This window comes from Amblyraja radiata, chromosome 33 (genome assembly GCF_010909765.2).
Source record: "Amblyraja radiata isolate CabotCenter1 chromosome 33, sAmbRad1.1.pri, whole genome shotgun sequence".
NCBI classification, from domain to species: Eukaryota; Metazoa; Chordata; class Chondrichthyes; order Rajiformes; family Rajidae; genus Amblyraja; species Amblyraja radiata.
Genome location: NC_045988.1, coordinates 13,354,693 through 13,374,116, shown reverse-complemented (window position 1 = coordinate 13,374,116; position 19,424 = coordinate 13,354,693). Strand labels below are relative to the sequence as shown.

The following is a 19,424-nucleotide window of genomic DNA, read 5'->3' as shown; positions in this document are numbered from 1 at the left end:
TCAGGGCTACCAGACCAGGTGTCAAATATGGACCCTGTGATTACATGTTTTGGAACCACCATCAGCAAATCCACATGTCACTAAACCATTCAAGAACCATTGTTCAAAATAATCCCTCATTTAATTAATGCATGAATGTGTGTCTTGTCAGATTCTGGTTAATTAAACTGCAGTTAAAATCCTAAATACTTTAATCTAAAAATCGTAAGTTGATAATTGAAAATAAGAGCAGTCATATATAGGCAGGTGTAATATCTTAGTACTCAACTGTAAAAAGTAAATATTTTTAAGTTCTAAGAACACAACCATTATGATTTATTGGTTAAATGGAACAACATATCAACTCTACAACTTCCCAATTGTTCGAGCAGCCACTGTCAGTATAAACTGGGCTAAAGACACAATATATTCTGTACAACTGAATAGTCCCAATGGAAATTCAATGGATGCTCAAATTACAAGCCATGGACAATTTGTGGTAGAAGATAGTATTCGAGCCACAGGAGAAAGAATACAATAAACACTGTACAGGTAATGATAATTGTGTGGTTGAATTACAACCAGTATTAGCCAAATTTGTTAGTTTTGAAGCAAACCTAACTAATCATATCAATCAATTTCGATCAATTTATTGATAAAACATTTGTACATGAGGTGAGTTGTGGTCCCTGTGGTGGTGGTGGTAGATTTTGTGGTACACAAGTCCACTGACTCCAACATTCCTATAGCATTAGTAATGGCAGTGATCCTTAAAACCATACAGCATTTTACATAGAAACATAGAAAAATAGCAGGAGTGGGCCATTCGGCCCTTCGTGCCAGCACCGACATTCAATATTATCATGGCTGGTCATCTAAAATCAGTACCCTGTTCCTGCTTTCCCCCCATATCCCTTTATTCCTTTAGCCCTAAGAGGTGAATCTAACTGTCTCTTGAAAACATCCAATTAATTGGCCTCCACTTCCGTCTGTGGCAGAGAATTCCACAGATTCCCAACTCTCTGGGTGAAGAAGTTTTTCCTCATCTCAGTCCTAAATGGCCTACCCCTTATTCTTAAACTGTGACTTCTGGTTCTTGACTACACCAACATCGGGAACATTATTCCTGCCTGTCCAATCATTTAAGAATTTCATATGTTTCTATAAGATACCCTCTCATCCTTCTAAATTCCAGTGAATACAAGCTCAGTCGACCCATTCTTTCATCATGTGTCAGTCCCGCCATCCCGGGAATTAACTTGGTAAACCTACACAGCACTCCCTCAATAGCAATAATATTCTTTCTCAAATTAGGAGACCAAAATTGCACATAATACTCCAGATGCAGTCTCACCAGGGCCCTGTAAAACTGCTCGTAAACTCAAATCCTCTTGCAATGAAGGTCACATGCCATTAGCTTTCTTCAAAGCCTGCTGTACCTGCATGCTTACTTTCAGTGACTGGTGTACAAGCACACCCAGTCTCGTTGCACCTCCCCTTTTCCTAATCTGACACCATTCAGATAATAATCTGCCTTCCTGTTCATGCCACCAAAGTGGATAACCTCACATTTATTCACATTATACTGCATCTATCTTGCATCTGCGCACTCACCCAACCTATCCAAGTCACCCTGCAGCCTCATAGCATCCTCATCGCAGCTCACACTGCCATCCAGCTTTGTGTCATCCGCAAACTTGGAGATGTCACATTTAATCCCCTCGTCTAAATCATTAATGTATATTGTAAATAATTGGGGTCCCAGCACTAAGCCTTGCGGCACCCCACACGTCACTGCCTGACACTCTGAAAAGGACCCGTTAATTCCTACTCTTTGCTTCCGGTCTGCCAACCAGTTCTCTATTCATGTCAATACCCTACCCCCAATACCATGTGCTCTGATTTGGCACACTAATCACTTGTGTGGGACCTTGTCAAAGGCATTTTGAAAGTCCAAATATACCACGTCCGCTGACTCTCCCTTATCCATTCTACTTGTTACATCCTCAAAAAATTCCAGAAGATTATTCAAGCATGATTTTCTCTTCATAAATCTATTCTGACTTTGACCGATCTTGTCACTGCTTTCCAAATGTGCTGCTATAACATCTCTAGCAATCGACTCAAGCATCTTCCCCACTACCGATGTAAGGCTAATCGGCCTATAATTAATTCCTTCTTTTCTCTCTCTCTCCTTTCTTAAAAAGTGGGGTTACATTTCCGTAGGGGGCGCTGCAGCGGCTGCGCCTGTCAGCAGCGCGTTAGTCTTTTCAATTTTTAGTATGTTTTAAAGTATGTTTTAAAGTTTGTTTTAATGTTCCTTTGTGTGTCTTGTGTGGGGGGGTGAGGGGGAAACCGCTTTGGTCGCCTCCTCCACGGAGAGGTGACTTTTTCCAGGTCGCCTCCCCCGTGGCCTAACAATGAGGATCGGCGCGGCCCTTTCCGGAGACGCGCCCGGGGGCTTCAGCGGCGGGCGCAGCGTGGACTCTCGGCGTGGAGCGGGTGAGCCCTCGCTGGGGCTCGCTGGAGGGGAGTGCTCCGTTTCGCTGGCCCGCGGCAGCCGGCAGCCTGAAGCCCCGGTCTGCAGAGCTCCAGATAGCGCGGCGTCCGCAGCCCGGGATCCCTCGTGGGAGACCCGGGGGAAGAAGAAGCCATGACGGCCGGCCCGCGGCCAACTTTTACCGCGGGTGCGGCATGGGCTTACCATCACCCCTGGAGGGGAGCTTCGACCATCGGCCCTGCGGTCTGCGGTGCTTCTGGCTGCGGCGCAGCGGGAACATAAATCTTCGACCGCCGGCCTGCGGCCTACACCAACATGAAGCCGCGGTCTCCGGTGGGGAAAGCCAATCCTGGACTTACCTTGACTTTGACTTTGTCCCTTACCATCTGGACGCCCGCAGCAACGGCTGCGGAGGGTGGAGGTCCCGACCACGGGGGAAATTGGAGGAGGACTGGCCAAGTTCTGTGCCTTCCACCACAATGATGAATGCTGCGGTGGATGTTTGTGTTACATTTTTATTGTGGTTGTGTGTTCTTTATTATTGTACCGCTGCTGACAACCCAAATTCCACCGACCCTGGTTGTGTGGCAAATAAATTCTATTCTAATTCTAAATAAATTCTATTCTAATTCTAATTCTACATTAGCTACCCCCCAGTTCACAGGAACTGATCCAGAGTCAAGAGAACATTGGAAAATTATCACCAATGCATCCACTATTTCTAGGGCCATCTCCTTGAGTACTCTGGGATGCAGACCATCAGGCCCTGGGGATTTTTCTGCCTTCAGTCCCACCAGTTTACCTAACACCATTTCCTGACTAATGTGGAGTCCCTTCAGTTCCTCCCTCCCACTAGATCCTCGGTCCCCTAGTATTTCTGGGAGAATGTTTGTGTCATCCTCAGTGAAGACAGAACCAAAGTACTCGTTTAACTGTTCTGCCATTTCCTTATTTCCCATTATCAGTTCACCTGCCTCTGATTGTAAGGGACCTACATTTGCTTTCACTAATCTTTTCCTTTTTACTTATCTAAAGAAGGTTTTAGAGTCAGTTTTTATATTCCGCGCAGCTTTCTTTCTTGCTCTTTTCCCCCCTCTTAATTAACCCCTTTGTCCTCCTCTGTTGAGTTCTAAATTCCTCCCTGTCCTCCGTTTTGCTGCTTTCTCTGGCCAATTTATATGCCTTTTCCTTGGATTTAGCACTATCTTTGATTTCCCTCGTTAGCCATGGTTGAGCCGCCTTCCCCGTTTAATTTTTTCGCCAGACAGGGAGGGACAAATTTTGGAGTTCGTCCTTTAAATCTTTGCCATTGCATCTCCACCGTCAACCCTTTAAGTATAATATGCCAGTCTATCCTAGCCAATTCCCTTCTCATACCACCATGCTTCCTTTCTATAAGTTCAGGACCCTAGTCTCTGAATTAACCGTGTCACTCTCCATCCTAATGCAGAATTCCACCATATTATGGTCACTGTTGCCCAAGGGGCTTTGCACAACAAGATTGCTAACTAATCCTTCCTCGTTACACAATACCCAGTCTAGGATGGCCGGTCCTCCAGTCGGTTCTTCTACATATTGGTTTAAAAAACCATCTTGTATATATTCCAGGAAATCCTCCTCCTCAGCGTTGCTACCTATTGGTTGGCCAAATTTATATGTAGATTAAAGTCACCCATTATAACTGCTGTACCTTTGCTACACACATCCCTAAATTCCTGCTTGATGCTATCCCCGACCTCCCTACTGCTGTTGGATGGTCGGTGTACAACTCCAACAAGTGTTTTCTGCCCTTGGATAGTTCGCAGTTCTACCCATACCAATTCTACAGCATCCAAGCTAATATCTTTCCTTGCTATTGCATTAATCTCCTCTTTAACCAGCAATGCCACCCCACCTCCTCCTCCTTTCTGTCTTTCCTTCCTGAATATCAGTCTTGGTCACCCTGGCGTCATGTCTCCGTAATTCCAACTATATCATATTCCTTAACTATTAACTGCACATTCAATTCATCCACCTTATTACGAATGTTCAGCGCATTTTAAAGCACAAAGCTTTCAGGTTAGTTTTTCTTATCACCCTTCTACCTTTTGCTTCTGTCCTCCTTTTATGTCCCTCTGTCTCCTCGCATTGGTTCCCATCTTCCTGCCTTATTAGTTTAAACGTGACCTTTCCTACACTCTCTTTCCCGTTCTGTCAATTATTTGTCTATGGAGAAGTACCCTCTTCCTGGAAAGATGCTTCATTCTTCACATTTACACATGCAAAATATGCAAGAATAATGATCAAATGGATATCTTGAAAACAAATTAAAAATGTTTACTAAAAATGTAATCACGGAAATCAACTTGCAAGTTCTTTCTCCGATTAATTTGAAGGCAGCAGCAGTGTCTGCACCAAAATTAAGAATGTACAACAATGGCTAATGATTTGTTTGGCTTAGCTAATGATTTCACTGCCGAGATCAATACTGAAATTGTAGAATCATCATTGCATGAGGAAAACATCGATGGAGGTTATTATTTAAAAAGAGACATAATATTGAACAAATCCTCTAGAAACATGAATCACACTTGAGAGTAGCAAATGTTACATCTCTTTCAAAAATGGGAGAAACGGTAAAGCCAAATAGAATGTCAATTGCCAGTTAGTTCCTAGTCTGCAATGAACTTAGTAAGGCACTATGTCGAGAGATGCAAATAGACTTTCAATGGATATTTATTCTGTTGAGCTGAGTTCTGGTATTTTGGAAAAGGGGAATACTTTTCCTTTCTGATTACAAATATAATGCCAATTAGTTCTGAATAATAAGCAGCATGATGCCAATATCTGTCCTTTGGAAACTTGATTAAGATTGCACAAAACAATTTTTCTCAGTAACGCATCCAAATGTAAGAATTTTTTCACAAAACAAAGTTCACAAATTATTTCAAAATTAGATACTTTCTCCAAAAAAAAGTGACACAGAAGGAGAAATAACCAGGAACATAAGGGAGCAATGAGGGAGGAAGATTGGTCCTTAAAGTCTGCCCTTTTAGTCATCATTTATAACTGGCCTTCCACCTCAGCACCATTTTCCTGCATTTGATATTGGAAAAAATGCTGGAAATACTCAGCAGGTCAGTCTGCAACTGTGGTATGAGAAACAAAGTCAACATCTGAGGTTCGAGTATTCCTAGCATTTACTGTTCCTGCTTTAGATTTCCAGTATTTGCAGGTTTTTAAAGTTTTCACCACTCAGTCCAATTATCAGGCAACTGAATCATCCTACCACAACTAGAGAGCAGTCCTGAACTACTCATTGGACACCCTTGGACTATCTTTAATTGGACTTTACCGACTTTATCTTGCACTGAACATCATTCCATTATCATGTTTTGTACACTGTGAATGGCTTGATTGTAATCTTGTATTGTCTTTCCACTTATTGGTTAGCACGCAACAAAGGCTTTGCACTGTATCAGACAATAAACTAAACCATATAAAAAAACTATAAAGTAAAATGTATTCTTGTTAAAGTGCACTTAAAACAATCCTTCATTCTAGATTTCAGCATTTTCCATAAACTAACGGACCAATAGTTCCTCTCTCAGTCCTTCCCTAAATTGAAGAGGTACTTATGCAACTCTCCAATCCAGACAGAGAATTCCAGAATCTATGGAATTTGAGAAGGTTCCGTAGATTGTAACTATGGATAGATTGTTTACTATCTCCATCACCTCCTCTTTCAGAATGCTGGCGTCAAATAGTGATTTATCATCTTTTCAGTATCTTGCTTCTCTTGTACTTTTGACGTATTTTGTCTTCTTTTGTCAAGACAGGCAGAAAGCAAATGCAAATATTTCCTGCCAATTTCTTAATCCCTATTGTAAATTCTTCATTTTCTGTCTGTAAAGGACCCCCTTATTTGCCTTTACCTATTTAAATGCCTACAGAAGATTACAGTTCATTTGTATGCTCCAGGCCAGTTTAATTTCATGTTCAATCTTGGCCTTCTTCATCAATTTCTTCGTCCTCCTTTGCTAAGTGTGTGATTAAAATGAAAGCTCTTCTGGTGAATTGCAACGGCATGAGCCGTGAAACCAAATGACCTACTTTTTTGTCATGGTGTTCTGGGATTTAGTAAAATGACGCATGTGTTAAGTCCAAGTTTATATCGGAAGCATTTCAGCCCTAATATAGAAGAGATACGAGATAGATGGAGCAATTCAACACACTTCGTCATTCCTGAAATTGGCCACCACCTACTACTGAACTGGGAAGAAAACCTCTAAAAGGTGCAATACGATACTTTGTTGGCTTACTGACAAAAGTTATGTATTTCATGAACAAAATTCTCCTACCCAGCCGTCATTTGATCCCAACTGTAGTGTTACTCCATTCTAGTACATTATTCATTACATTTTCTCAATAAAATTTCATTTCAGTGGAGTCAACTAATATTTAATTTACACAATTTTTTATAAATCAAAACTTTACCTGAGTATTTTTTACATCCTCTTAATTCTATTTTAAGTCATTTGTGAAAATAAATAGGTCGTGTTTTACTGCAGAAGAAATTTGCATACAATTTAAAATCTGTGTTCATCATTCTTGCCTAGAAATTGTATCTTGCCTAGAAATAGATATGTGAAAAGAATTCTTGCCTAGAAATAGATATGTGAAAAGAAAGAGATTAGTTAAAACAAGTGTAGGTCCCTTGCAGTCAGAAACAGGTGAGTTGATCATGGGGAACAAGGATATGGCGGACCAATTGAATAACTACTTTGGTTCCGTCTTCACTAAGGAAGACATAAATAATCTGCCGGAAATAGCAGGGTCAAAGGAGTTGGAGGAATTGAGTGAAATCCAGGTTAGCCGGGAAGTGGTGTTGGGTAAATTAAATGGATTAAAGGCCGATAAATCCCCAGGGCCAGATAGGCTGCATCCCAGAGTACTTAAGGAAGTAGCTCCAGAAATAGTGGATGCATTAGTAATAATCTTTCAAAACTCTTTAGACTCTGGAGTAGTTCCTGAGGATTGGCGGGTAGCAAACGTAACCCCACTTTTTAAGAAGGGAGGGAGAGAGAAAACGGGGAATTACAGACCAGTTAGTCTAACAAGTGGGGAAACTGCTGGAGGCAGTTATTAAAGATGGGATAGCAGCACATTTGGAAAGTGGTGAAATCATTGGACAAAGTCAGCATGGATTTACAAAAGGTAAATCATGTCTGACGAATCTTATAGAATTTTTCGAGGATGTAACTAGTAGCGTGGATAGGGGAGAACCAGTGGATGTGGTGTATCTGGACTTCCAGAAGGCTTTCGACAAGGTCCCACATAAGAGATTAGTTTACAAACTTAAAGCACACGGCATTGGGGGTTCAGTATTGATGTGGATAGAGAACTGGCTGGCAAACAGGAAGCAAAGAGTAGGAGTAAACGGGTCCTTTTCACAATGGCAGGCAGTGACTAGTGGGGTACCGCAAGGCTCAGTGCTGGGACCCCAGCTATTTACAATATATATTAATGATCTGGATGAGGGAATTGAAGGCAATATCTCCAAGTTTGCGGATGACACTAAGCTGGGGGGCAGTGTTAGCTGTGAGGAGGATGCTAGGAGACTGCAAGGTGACTTGGATAGGCTGGGTGAGTGGGCAAATGTTTGGCAGATGCAGTATAATGTGGATAAATGTGAGGTTATCCATTTTGGTGGCAAAAACAGGGAAGCAGACTATTATCTAAATGGTGGCCGACTAGGAAAAGGGGAGATGCAGCGAGACCTGGGTGTCATGGTACACCAGTCATTGAAAGTGGGCATGCAGGTGCAGCAGGCAGTGAAGAAAGCGAATGGTATGTTAGCTTTCATAGCAAAAGGATTTGAGTATAGGAGCAGGGAGGTTCTACTGCAGTTGTACAGGGTCTTGGTGAGACCACACCTGGAGTATTGCGTACAGTTTTGGTCTCCAAATCTGAGGAAGGACATTATTGCCATAGAGGGAGTGCAGAGAAGGTTCACCAGACTGATTCCTGGGATGTCAGGACTGTCTTATGAAGAAAGACTGGATAGACTTGGTTTATACTCTCTAGAATTTAGGAGATTGAGAGGGGATCTTATAGAAACTTACAAAATTCTTAAGGGGTTGGACAGGCTAGATGCAGGAAGATTGCTCCCGATGTTGGGGAAGTCCAGGACAAGGGGTCACAGCTTAAGGATAAGGGGGAAATCCTTTAAAACCGAGATGAGAAGAACTTTTTTCACACAGAGAGTGGTGAATCTCTGGAACTCCCTGCCACAGAGGGTAGTCGAGGCCAGTTCATTGGCTATATTTAAGAGGGAGTTAGATGTGGCCCTTGTGGCTAAGGGGATCAGAGGGTATGGAGAGAAGGCAGGTACGGGATACTGAGTTGGATGATCAGCCATGATCATATTGAATGGCGGTGCAGGCTCGAAGGGCCGAATGGCCTACTCCTGCACCTAATTTCTATGTTTCTATGTTTCTATCACATCGTATCCATTAAAAAAAAAACTACTGTACATAATTCATTTTTCCTCAGTGTAGATCAGGCTGCCTAATATTTCTGGGTGAAATTTTGTTAATATGAAAATGTGTAATTAAACAGCAGTATTTCATAGAAACAAGGAACTGCAGATGCTGGTTTAGAAAAAAAGACACAAAGTGCTGGAGTAGCTCAACGGGCTAGGCAGGATCTCTGGAGAACATGCATGGGTGACATTTAGGATTGGGACCCTTCTTCAGACTGATTGTGGAGTACGGAGGGGGGGGGGGGTTGAGAAAGATGGAAGGGGGGGGGGGGGAAGAAAGGTGGAAGGGGGGGGGTGCAGGACAAAGCCCAGCAGGAGCTTTACATCAGTGTGTTGTTTTTTTAGCAGTATTTAGCATGTCTACATACATGTATATGATTCAGTTTAGTTAAATATGATATTCATATTTCCTCATTCAAAATGCCCAGTACATGCTGTGTCAAGGCCTAAATAAGCAGACTTGCTAGAGAAACTCACCACTGCTGTTTCCTCCCTCAATCTGAGCCATAATGAAGAGGTCAACTGGGTCCCATCTGAAACCCAGTCAGGATGCAGGTCAAAGAGACAAATCCCTCCAGCCTCCTGTTAACCCTGTTTCATGCTGGGTCCAGTTCAATTTACGATTTATTTAGAGGGGGGAGGGAGGGTGAACTGACTTGGCATGGTGCTATATGTTTTAGCAAAACAAAAATAGGTGAAATACAATTTTAAGTACTGTATTTAATAGCAGAAAGTAAAATTAATAATTTGCGGAAGGTATTTTGGTGGTAGATCTTAACTACATGATTAGTTTTAAGGAGGATAATAACAGTTGGACTGATGTAGCACAACAGGGGGCCCGGCCCGTACGATGGCTGCCTCGCCAACTGTCTGCCTCGTCTTTTTCCTTCGTTGTGTTTTTAGTTTGTTGTAAAATCTATGGTTTAGTTTATCTTTAGTTTTGTGTAATGTGGGGAGATTTTGGGGGTCGTGGGGGAATCTTTTTTAATCTCTTTCCTCGACGGAGATGCGACCTTATCCGTGTGGTATCTCCATCTGTACTGCGGCCTAATAATGTGGAGCTAGCGGCCTCTTGCAGGCACTTCGGGAGCGCCAACCGCGGGAGCCTGCGGACTTAACATCGTGGAGCTCGCGGTCCCTGGTTAGAGACCGACTTCGGGAGCTCCAAGCCGCGGGAGCTTCAACTGCCCCGATCGTGGGAGCTTCGATCGCCGGCTGGAGGAGCTTCAATCGCCCCCAACTGCGGATGGTTCGACTCCCCCGACCGTGGGAGAAAAGGATGAAAAAAGATAAGACATTATTGCCTTCCATCACTGTGGGGAACGGGGAGGAGCCGCTGTGGTGGATGTTTATGTCAATTTTTTATGTAGTTGTGTGTCTTGTTGCCTTTTTGGCATGACTGTATGGTAAACCAAATTGTTTGCATGTTGCAAAACATATTTGGCTAATAAATTACGATTATGGTTATGGTTATGATTATGATGATTATAATGGCAGGCCTCATCCATTTACCCAGATGATACAGATGCTGTTTAAAACCCCTGTCCTTATAGTGACACCAATTTCATCGTGCAGCTGTGAATCAGGAATTATTTAAACATTAAAGTTTTTTTATTAATATTAATGAGTGCATAATGCAAAATACTTTACTGCACTGACACAGTAAGACTGCCTGAAGCTTTCCGCCTATCTTTATGTTACTTCTGCCCTGCAGGGTATCACTTAACACATCACAAGCACGGTGGTATAAAGCACTCTGACAAGAACTATGGCAGGTGCCCAAGACAGTGTCATGGGATCATGTTCGATTTCAAAGAAAGGCAGTTGCAAATCTCTTTGGACAAGTTTAGTGCTCTGCTGACTGCCTCTGTCAGATGTGCAAGATGCTGGTTGCAGAGTAAAGCACCCCTTAATTTGCCTTCAGGAATCTGCTCTGTCAGAACAGCAGAAACCACCAGAGACCACAAGATTTGTCACCAGTCTGCAGCAAATACCCCCGGGGCCAATATTCAACCTGGCAAATGGAGGCAATTAACCAGCCATCTCACCAATGTCAATGTTCTAGCTAATAGCACTTTTACAGGGTTTTTCTCTAGGGCATTGGGAGAACATGTCTATTTCAGGACATTTTGTCATTGCATATTAATGCCCTATGATATATATAGGACACTTAATGCAGTTTGCAGGGACAGATGAGAGAGTGTGTGAACTTTGGTTGACATCCTCAGATAGAATCCTAGAGTCAGATAGCACAGAAACAGGCCCGTCAGCCCATCACATCCATGCTGATCACCCACACCAATCAAAACTAATCATAAGTAGTTAGAACTCTGATGTTCCAAAACATCCTTAGATAGTTTGTGTGCCATGGATTTATGGGGCAAGGACACTTCTCCTTGATTTACAATTACACTCTAGCATGCTGTTGCTCTGTGCTCTCCCCATCCCTAGGAGAAATATACAGAGTCTGAGCTCATGTGGGCCACATGAGCATCTCCATTTACAGAGTGACGTTTGTTAAACCAACCAAGTGAAGCCAGTTTGTCAACATCATAGCGACCGTTCAATAAATGAATAAAGCCCCTCTTGATGCAATTGTGAGATTAGTGACATCAATGAAACAGCTGCAGTGAGGCAGAGTTACACAATAAAGTTGTGTCCACCTGCTCCTGCACACATATTGCTCACATCAATTTATAAAACACATCTAACTGAAAGGAAAGCCTAGACATTCATCCCAGGTCAGCATCACTGAACATGCTTATAGTGGCCAAAATTATACTTTGCATGTAAAATGTATTTCACTTCCTGCTATTTCACTGAGTTTTTAGCACACAATTCTACACAGGTCCTCATCTGCACTGCATTTGGACTCCAGTACGTTAGCTGCAAGTTCTGAAACGAGGTCTAACTTTTAATATGAAATTTGAACACGAGTATTACCATTAGCAGCACAAAAACTTTAATGATCTGTTTTAGCAAATAACTAGAAGAGATGGAGAAAAAGATTGTCATAATTTAACTACTCACACTATCTGTAGTCCTATACGTCAACATTTCTAAACCAACCTTAATCTATTATCTCAGAAGACAATAGTCTGGTGAGCTAAAATATAATCAATCATAGAAAACCATCAATAAAGTCATAGAGTGATACATTGTGGAAACAGGGCCTTCGGCCCAACTTGCCCACACCAACCACTGTGTCCCAGGTACACTAGCTCCACCTGCCCGCATTTGGTCCATTTCCCTCCAAACCTGTCCTATTCCATGTTCCTGTCAAACTGTTTTTTAAATGTTGGGATAGTCCCTGCCTCAACTACCTTATCTGGCAGCTTGTTCCATAAACCCACCATACTTTGTGTGACAGGGTTACCCCTGAGATTTCTATTACATCTTATCCCCTTCACCTTAAACCTATGTCCTCTGGTCCTCGATTCACCTGCTCAGGGCAAGGCTCTGACTGATGAAGGCCAATGTGCCACAAGCCTGTTTGACCACCCTATCTACCTGCCTTCTCCTGCCTTTTCCTGGCTTCTCCCTATAACCTTTGACACCCTTCAATCTCTGCTTTAAACATACCCAATGACTTGCCGCCACTGCCATCTGTGGCAATGAATTCCACATATTCACCACCCTCTGGCTAAAGAAATTCCTCCTCATCTCCACTGTAAGGGTATGTCCTTTTATGCAGAGGCTGTGCCGTCTTGTCCTCAACTCTCTCACTATTGGAAACATCCTCTCCACATCCACTCTATCTAGGCCGTTCTTTATTTGGTAGGTTTCAATGGCGTACCCCCTCATCCTTCTAAACTCCGGCAAGTACAGGCCGAGAGCCATCAAACGCTCCTCATATGTGAACCCGAGCATTACCGGGATCATTCTTGTAAACCTCGTCTGGCGCCTCTACAATTAAAGCACATTCGTCCTCAGAAATGGGGTGAAAACTGCCCTGTGTGGATTTTGTCCTGTTGCTCTGGAATTTATGTATAATTTATGTCTTGCAAGTTGTCTCAATCTATTTGCCAGTAATGCTGCTGCAAGCAAGATGTACGTTGTACTTTTACTTCAGCGACTTAATCCATTCTTAGAATAATGGGCACTAATTATATGGGCACACCTTGACCCTCAGATATGGAACGAGAGGCATTACCATGGTAAAAAAAGAACTCGCCATGGGTTCGTGATCAATAATTAATACATCTGTCAAGAATATGAACAAACAAAACAAATTAAATCATCAACCGATGTTTGGGAAGAATGTGTATGGTTGCTATAAAAACAGAGGTTGCTGAAAACAGCAAATCAGGCAAGCTTTGTGAAAAGAGAAACACATTTCAGGTCTTCTTTGATCTCAGATTCCATCAGGAAACGCTTTGTTTTGTCTCTGCTTCCCCTTCCACACATCCTGCCACAGTGTCGCTGGCATTTTCTGCTTTATTTAAGATTTCCAGCCTATCTAGTTTTTTTTAATTTTCATTCATGCGGCAAACTTGCTGATGCCTGGTAAGTGGCCACCGACAGTCTGCAACTTCTAGACTGAGGTCAGAGACATCAATGCTTATTTCCTCCATCTCACTTTCCCATTGAATTTTGTATCATCAGCAAGCCTGGATAAGTTACGCACTATCAATTCAGCCGAACCATTAATCTGTTTTAGTACCAGACAATCAATGATATCTCCCTCTCAAGCTAGTGAGTGTAGACTGCCATTAACAGAAGCCGCTGTAATTCCTGACGGACATATTTATTCTTTAGCTGCAGGAGTAGTTAATTCATCAATTTACTGCTCTTTGTACAAAGAGATGCTTTTGCACAGACTTCGAACAGCACATCCCAAATCTATGATCTCTATCACCAAGAACATTAAGGGTAGTGGGTGCATGGGAACATCACTCTCCCCCAGGCTACACACAAAACTGGCTTGCAAACACAGCACCAACGGGTCCATCATCAATGGGTCGAAATCCTCTATTTCCCTCCGCCTCCCTACCATGGCAGCCGGAAGGACTGCAGCAATTCAAGAAGAAAGATTTGCTCCATTTTCTCAAGTGAAATAAATGTTGGGCTTGCCTGTTTAAATAATTAAAACAAATGAATAAGAATGCTTCTGCAAAATTATAAGCCCATTCACGAGGAACACCTTTACAATATTACTGCACAGAACACATAAAACAAATCTTTCCTTCGGCTCATGAAAAGAGGGCATGGTCTAAATTTATGAAAATTATGTTCAACAAATCATATTTTAATCCTCACAAAAATGTAACTGTCTGCATCCAGGAGTGAGCACTATGTAAAACAATTTAATATCATTTAGTACCATTTTTACTCTCACTGCTATTAATTGTACTGACAGACCAATCTTAATTATGTTAAAGGTAGACAAAAATGCTGGAGAAACTCAGCGGGTGAGGCAGCATCAATGGAGCGAAGGAAATAGGCAACGTTTCGGGTCGAGACCCTTCTTCAGACTGATGTGAAGGTGGGGGGGGGGGGGCGGAGACAGTGGGCTGAGGAAGAGCTGAGAAGGGGAGGAGAAAGCAGGGACTACCTGAAATTAGAGAAGTCAATGTTCATACCACTGGTGTAAACTGCCCAAGCGAAATATGAGGTGCTGCTTCTCCAATTTACGGTGGTCGTCACTCTGGATGGAGGAGGCCCAGGACAGACAGTTTGGATTCAGAATGGGAGGGGGAGTTGAAGTGCTGAGCCACCGGGAGATCAGGTTGGTTATTGCGAACCGAGCCAAGGTGTTGGGTGAAGCGATCGCCAAGCCTATGCTTGGTCTCACCGATGTAGAGCACCTAGAGCAGCGGATGCAATAGATGAGGTTGGAGGAGGTGCAGGTGAACCTCTGCCGCACCTGGAAAGATTGCTTGGGTCCTTGAATGGAGTCAAGGGGGGAGGTAAAGCGACAAGTGTAGTATTTTCTGGGGGTTGCAAGGGAAAGTGGCAGAAGGGGTGGTTTGGGTGGGAAGGGACGAATTGACCAGGGAGTTACGGAGGGAGCGGTCTCTGCGGAAAGCAGACAGGGGAGGAGATGGGAAGATGTGGCAAGTGGTGGGATCCCGTTGGAGGTGGCGAAAATGTCGGAGGATTCTTGGCTGTATGTGACGGCTGGAAGGGTGGAAGGTGAGGACAAGGGGGTACTCTGGCCTTTTTACGAGTGGGGGGATAGGGAGTGAGAGCATAGTTATGGGTTATAGAAGAGACCCTGGTGAGAGCCTCATCTATAGTAGAAGAGGGGAACCTCCGTTCCCTGAAGAATGAGGACATCTCCGACGCCCTGGTGTGGAACACCTCATCCTGGGTGCAGACGGAGGAATTGGGAGTAGGGGATGGGGGCCTTACAGGAAGCAGGGTGGGAAGAAGTGTAGTCCAGATAGCCATGGGAGTCAGTGGGTTTATAGTGGGTGTCAGTCAGTAGTCTATCACCTGCGATGGATTATATTAAAAATAACTTATTATTAACAAATGGAAGAAAAGGTGAAATGATAGAATTGTTCAAGGCAGAACAATGAACCAAAAGTTCCCAAAACTGATTGTTAACCTGTAACTCCTGCTCCCAAGTGGATCTATTGATTTCCTCAGCCTTTGAATAAAGAGTCAGCCTTGTGTCTGATGACTCACACGATGAACAGCTAGGCTGACCAATTGACTGCCGCACTGTCAACTTGTACATAGCTTGATGTTGCCATAACAACATGAGCCAACAAAATGCTCTCTGCATCCATATCCAATTATTTTGAGCTATGCTCCTTCCTGAGTGCAGTTAATCATCTTTTTGTGAGGTGTATATATGACTACGTTTTGTGAGGTGAGGTTTGTACTTTTCTCTTAACATCGCATTCAAGCAGTTAGACCTTTTCTGCACTTCAAGTGTTTCTCACAGCTAATCTTTCTCCATAGAACAAACCCCTCATCCCAGGATTCATTCCAGTGAATCCACACTGCTCGTGTTTCCTACTAAGTAATCTTTTATTAGGTATGAAGATCAAAATTTCATCAGTCACTTCAAACGTGGTCCTACAAAACCATGTGATCATCTCAGCAAGACCTCCCTTGTTTTATATTCTTGGTCCCTTAGCATCATTTGTAGTCTAAATTGCTTTTATGGTCTAAGCAGTCTAAACCTGTATGTTTACTCTCTGCATATCACTTTCTCACCAAATCTTATATAATCAACTAATCTGGATAAGTTACGCTCAATCAATTTATCTAAATTATTAATTTAAATTGGAATGACTAATTGAGGGCTTGGTATTGTGGAAACAAGGAGCTGCAGATTGTGGTTTATACATAAGGATTGCTAAGTGGTGGGGTAACTCATCGGGTCAGGCAGCATCGCTGGAGAACATGAATAGGTGACATTTCAGATCGGGACCCTTCTTCAGACTGACCAGGCTTGTTACTGATGCCTGTTTCATCTCACTGGTTAGAATGACGGGATACTGGGCAAATCCAGAGAGATTCCGAGGATATTATTATCACTGTACAACTAAGAAACTGCTTTAGAAAGTCACCCAGATTGGACCACCAGTGTCAAGTGACATATTAAATTAAGACATGAGTTTACCTCTTGAAGAAGACATTTTCATCCTCCCAGAGCCAGGTGTAAGTTAAGTTTTCGGGACATGCTTCTGCCTGGCAGGTGAAGAAGGCATCTTGGGATATGTTCACTGTTATATTTTCTGGAGGAGAGATGATAAAAGGTGGACCTAGAAGACAAGAGAGAGAATTGGCCAGTTAATCACTTCATACATACATAATCACACAGTTGCAACAGATCGGCCAACTATTGTAACAACACGTTGAAACAAGGAATAGCAAATCCTGGTTTATACCGAAGGTAGATACAAAATGCTGGAGTAACTCAGCAGGCTAAGCAACATCTCTGGAGAAAAGGAATAATAATAATAATAAATTTTATTTATGGGCGCCTTTCAAGAGTCTCAAGGACACCTTACAAAAATTTAGCAAGTAGAGGAAAAACATGTAAGCGGAATGAAATAAATAGTAGAGACATGACTAGTACACAAATTAAAGACAGAATTCAATTCAAAACACAATATGAGGCAATTCAAGCACAGATGAAAAGGGAGGGGGACGTGGGGCTAAGGATAGGCAGAGGTGAAGAGATGGGTCTTGAGGCGGGACTGGAAGATGGTGAGGGACACGGAATTGCGGATCAGTTGGGGGAGGGAGTTCCAGAGCCTGGGAGCTGCCCTGGAGAAGGCTCTGTCCCCAAAACTGCGGAGGTTGGATTTGTGGATGGAGAGGAGACGGGCTGATGTGGATCTGAGGGACCGTGAGGGTTGGTAGGGGGAGAGGAGGTCAGTGAGATATGGGGGGGCCAGATGGTGGAGGGCTTTGTAGGTGAGGACCAGGATTTTGTAGGTGATCCGGTGGGAGATGGGAAGCCAGTGAAGTTGTTTGAGGACTGGAATGATGTGATGCCAGGATTTGGTGTGGGTGATGAGTCGGGCGGCTGCGTTCTGGACCAGTTGGAGTCGGTTGATGTAGGTGGAGCTGATGCCAAGGAGAAGTAAGTTGCAGTAGTCCAGTCGGGAGGAGATGAAGGCATGGATGAGTCTTTCAGCAGCGGGAGGTGTGAGAGAAGGTCTAATTTTGGCGATGTTGCGGAGGTGAAAGATGGAGGTTTTAATGACATGGCGGATGTGAGGCTCAAGGGAGAGGGTGGAATCAAAGATCATGCCAAGGTTGCGGGCCTGGGGAGATGGGGAGACAGTGGTGCCGTCGATGGTGAGAGTGGGGTTATTGATTTTGCTGGGTGTGGATTTGGAGCCTATGAGGAGGAATTCTGTTTTATCGCTGTTGAGTTTGAGGAAGTTATGTTGCATCCAGGTTTTTATAGCTGACAAACAGGAGTTGATATGGGAGAGGGGGGGGGGGGGGGGGGGGGGGGGGGGGGGGGGTTGTGGGGGGGATTTGGTGCCGAGGTAGATCTGGGTGTCATCGGCGTAACAGTGGAAGTCCAGGTTGAAGTTGCGGAGTATCTGACCAAGGGGGAGGATGTAGATGATGAAGAGGAGGGGGCCGAGTACGGAGCCTTGGGGAACGCCTTGAGTGACTGTGGCTGTAGCAGAGGTGTGGTTATGGAGAGAGATGAAGTGGGATCTGTTGGAAAGGTAGGAACGGAGCCAGCTGAGTGCAGAACCTTCAATGCCATTGTAGGTGACATTTCGGGTCGGAACCCTTCAATGTTAGCACACAACAAAGCCGTAAGTGACAGGATTTAAATGTTTAGTTGATAATTGTTACGTTCTATATTTGCAGACTGCAGCAATACTTTTGCAACTTTGCATCAGAGTAATAGACTGTCCTTGTGAGAGCAAGTTCAATTTACTAAAAGAAAATTGTGTCCTTACCGTGCCCTTTTAATGATTAGGGTTTGATCTCAGAACTGATAGGTGCAATTCATTACATGTTTTTCACTGGAGCAGCTCACAAATTACAAGATAGCAACTCTTCAAAATATACAGCAAAATCTATGAGACGGTGAGGTAGTTTAACATCTCCTTCGGACGGCTGCATATACCTCATTATCACAGCAGAGAATGATTTGTCTGTCAGTGAATCTGAATTAGGGGCCCACTTTATTAAAGCAGACTCATTCTTAAAGGCAGGCTGTCACCATTTTGGACAGGGAATTTCAATCGCCCATCGGTGGAGAAACTAAGAATCATTTTCACCCTGACCATGTAATTTATCAGGGGAGCAAGGAATAGCCAGGAAGCTCCGAAGTATGAAGAAGTGTCCCAACACTGGTATAGCTGCTGCATCACAGTGCCAGAGACCTTGGTTCGATCCTGACTATGGATGCTGTCTGTGTGGAGGTTGCACGTTCTCTCTGTGACCGCATGGTTTTCTCTGGGTGCTCCGGTTTCCTCCAACATTCCAAAGATGTCAAGGTTTGTAGGTTAATCGGCTTCTGTAAATTCACCCTAATGTCTAGGATGGGAAAGTGGGATAATATAGAACTAGTGTACAGATTATCGATGGTCGGCATGGACTCGATGGGCAGAGTGGCCTTTTTCCAACCTATATCCCAAAACTAAACCCGAAATGTTGCCTATCCATGTTCTGCAGAGATGCCAACTGACCCGCTGAGTTACTCCGGCACCTTTTGTCTTTTTGATAAACCAGCTCTTCAGTCCCTTGTATCTATAACTTTGAAGTATGGGTTTTATTTGGGACCTGCTGGGCTTGATATTAATTGTGGGAAAAAACAATGAACAATGAGATTACTGTTAAAAATAGACACAAAATGCTGGAGTAACTCAGTGGGACAGGCAGCATCTCTGGATAGAAGGAATGGGTGATGTTTCGGTTCGAGATCCAAGTCAAGTCAAGTCAAGTCAAGTTTATTCGTCACATACGAGATGTGCAGTGATATGA

General features: G+C 43.4%; 1 protein-coding gene across 1 annotated transcript in view; it reads right to left on the bottom strand.

Annotated features, from left to right (window-relative positions):
- Positions 1–19,424, bottom strand: part of igsf9b (immunoglobulin superfamily member 9B) — a 478,541-nt gene that overhangs the window by 93,937 nt on the left and 365,180 nt on the right. The window contains exon 6 of the mRNA XM_033049801.1: positions 16,582–16,723. Coding sequence (XP_032905692.1) covers positions 16,582–16,723 — 142 coding nt within the window. The remainder of the gene's footprint in view (positions 1–16,581; positions 16,724–19,424) is intronic.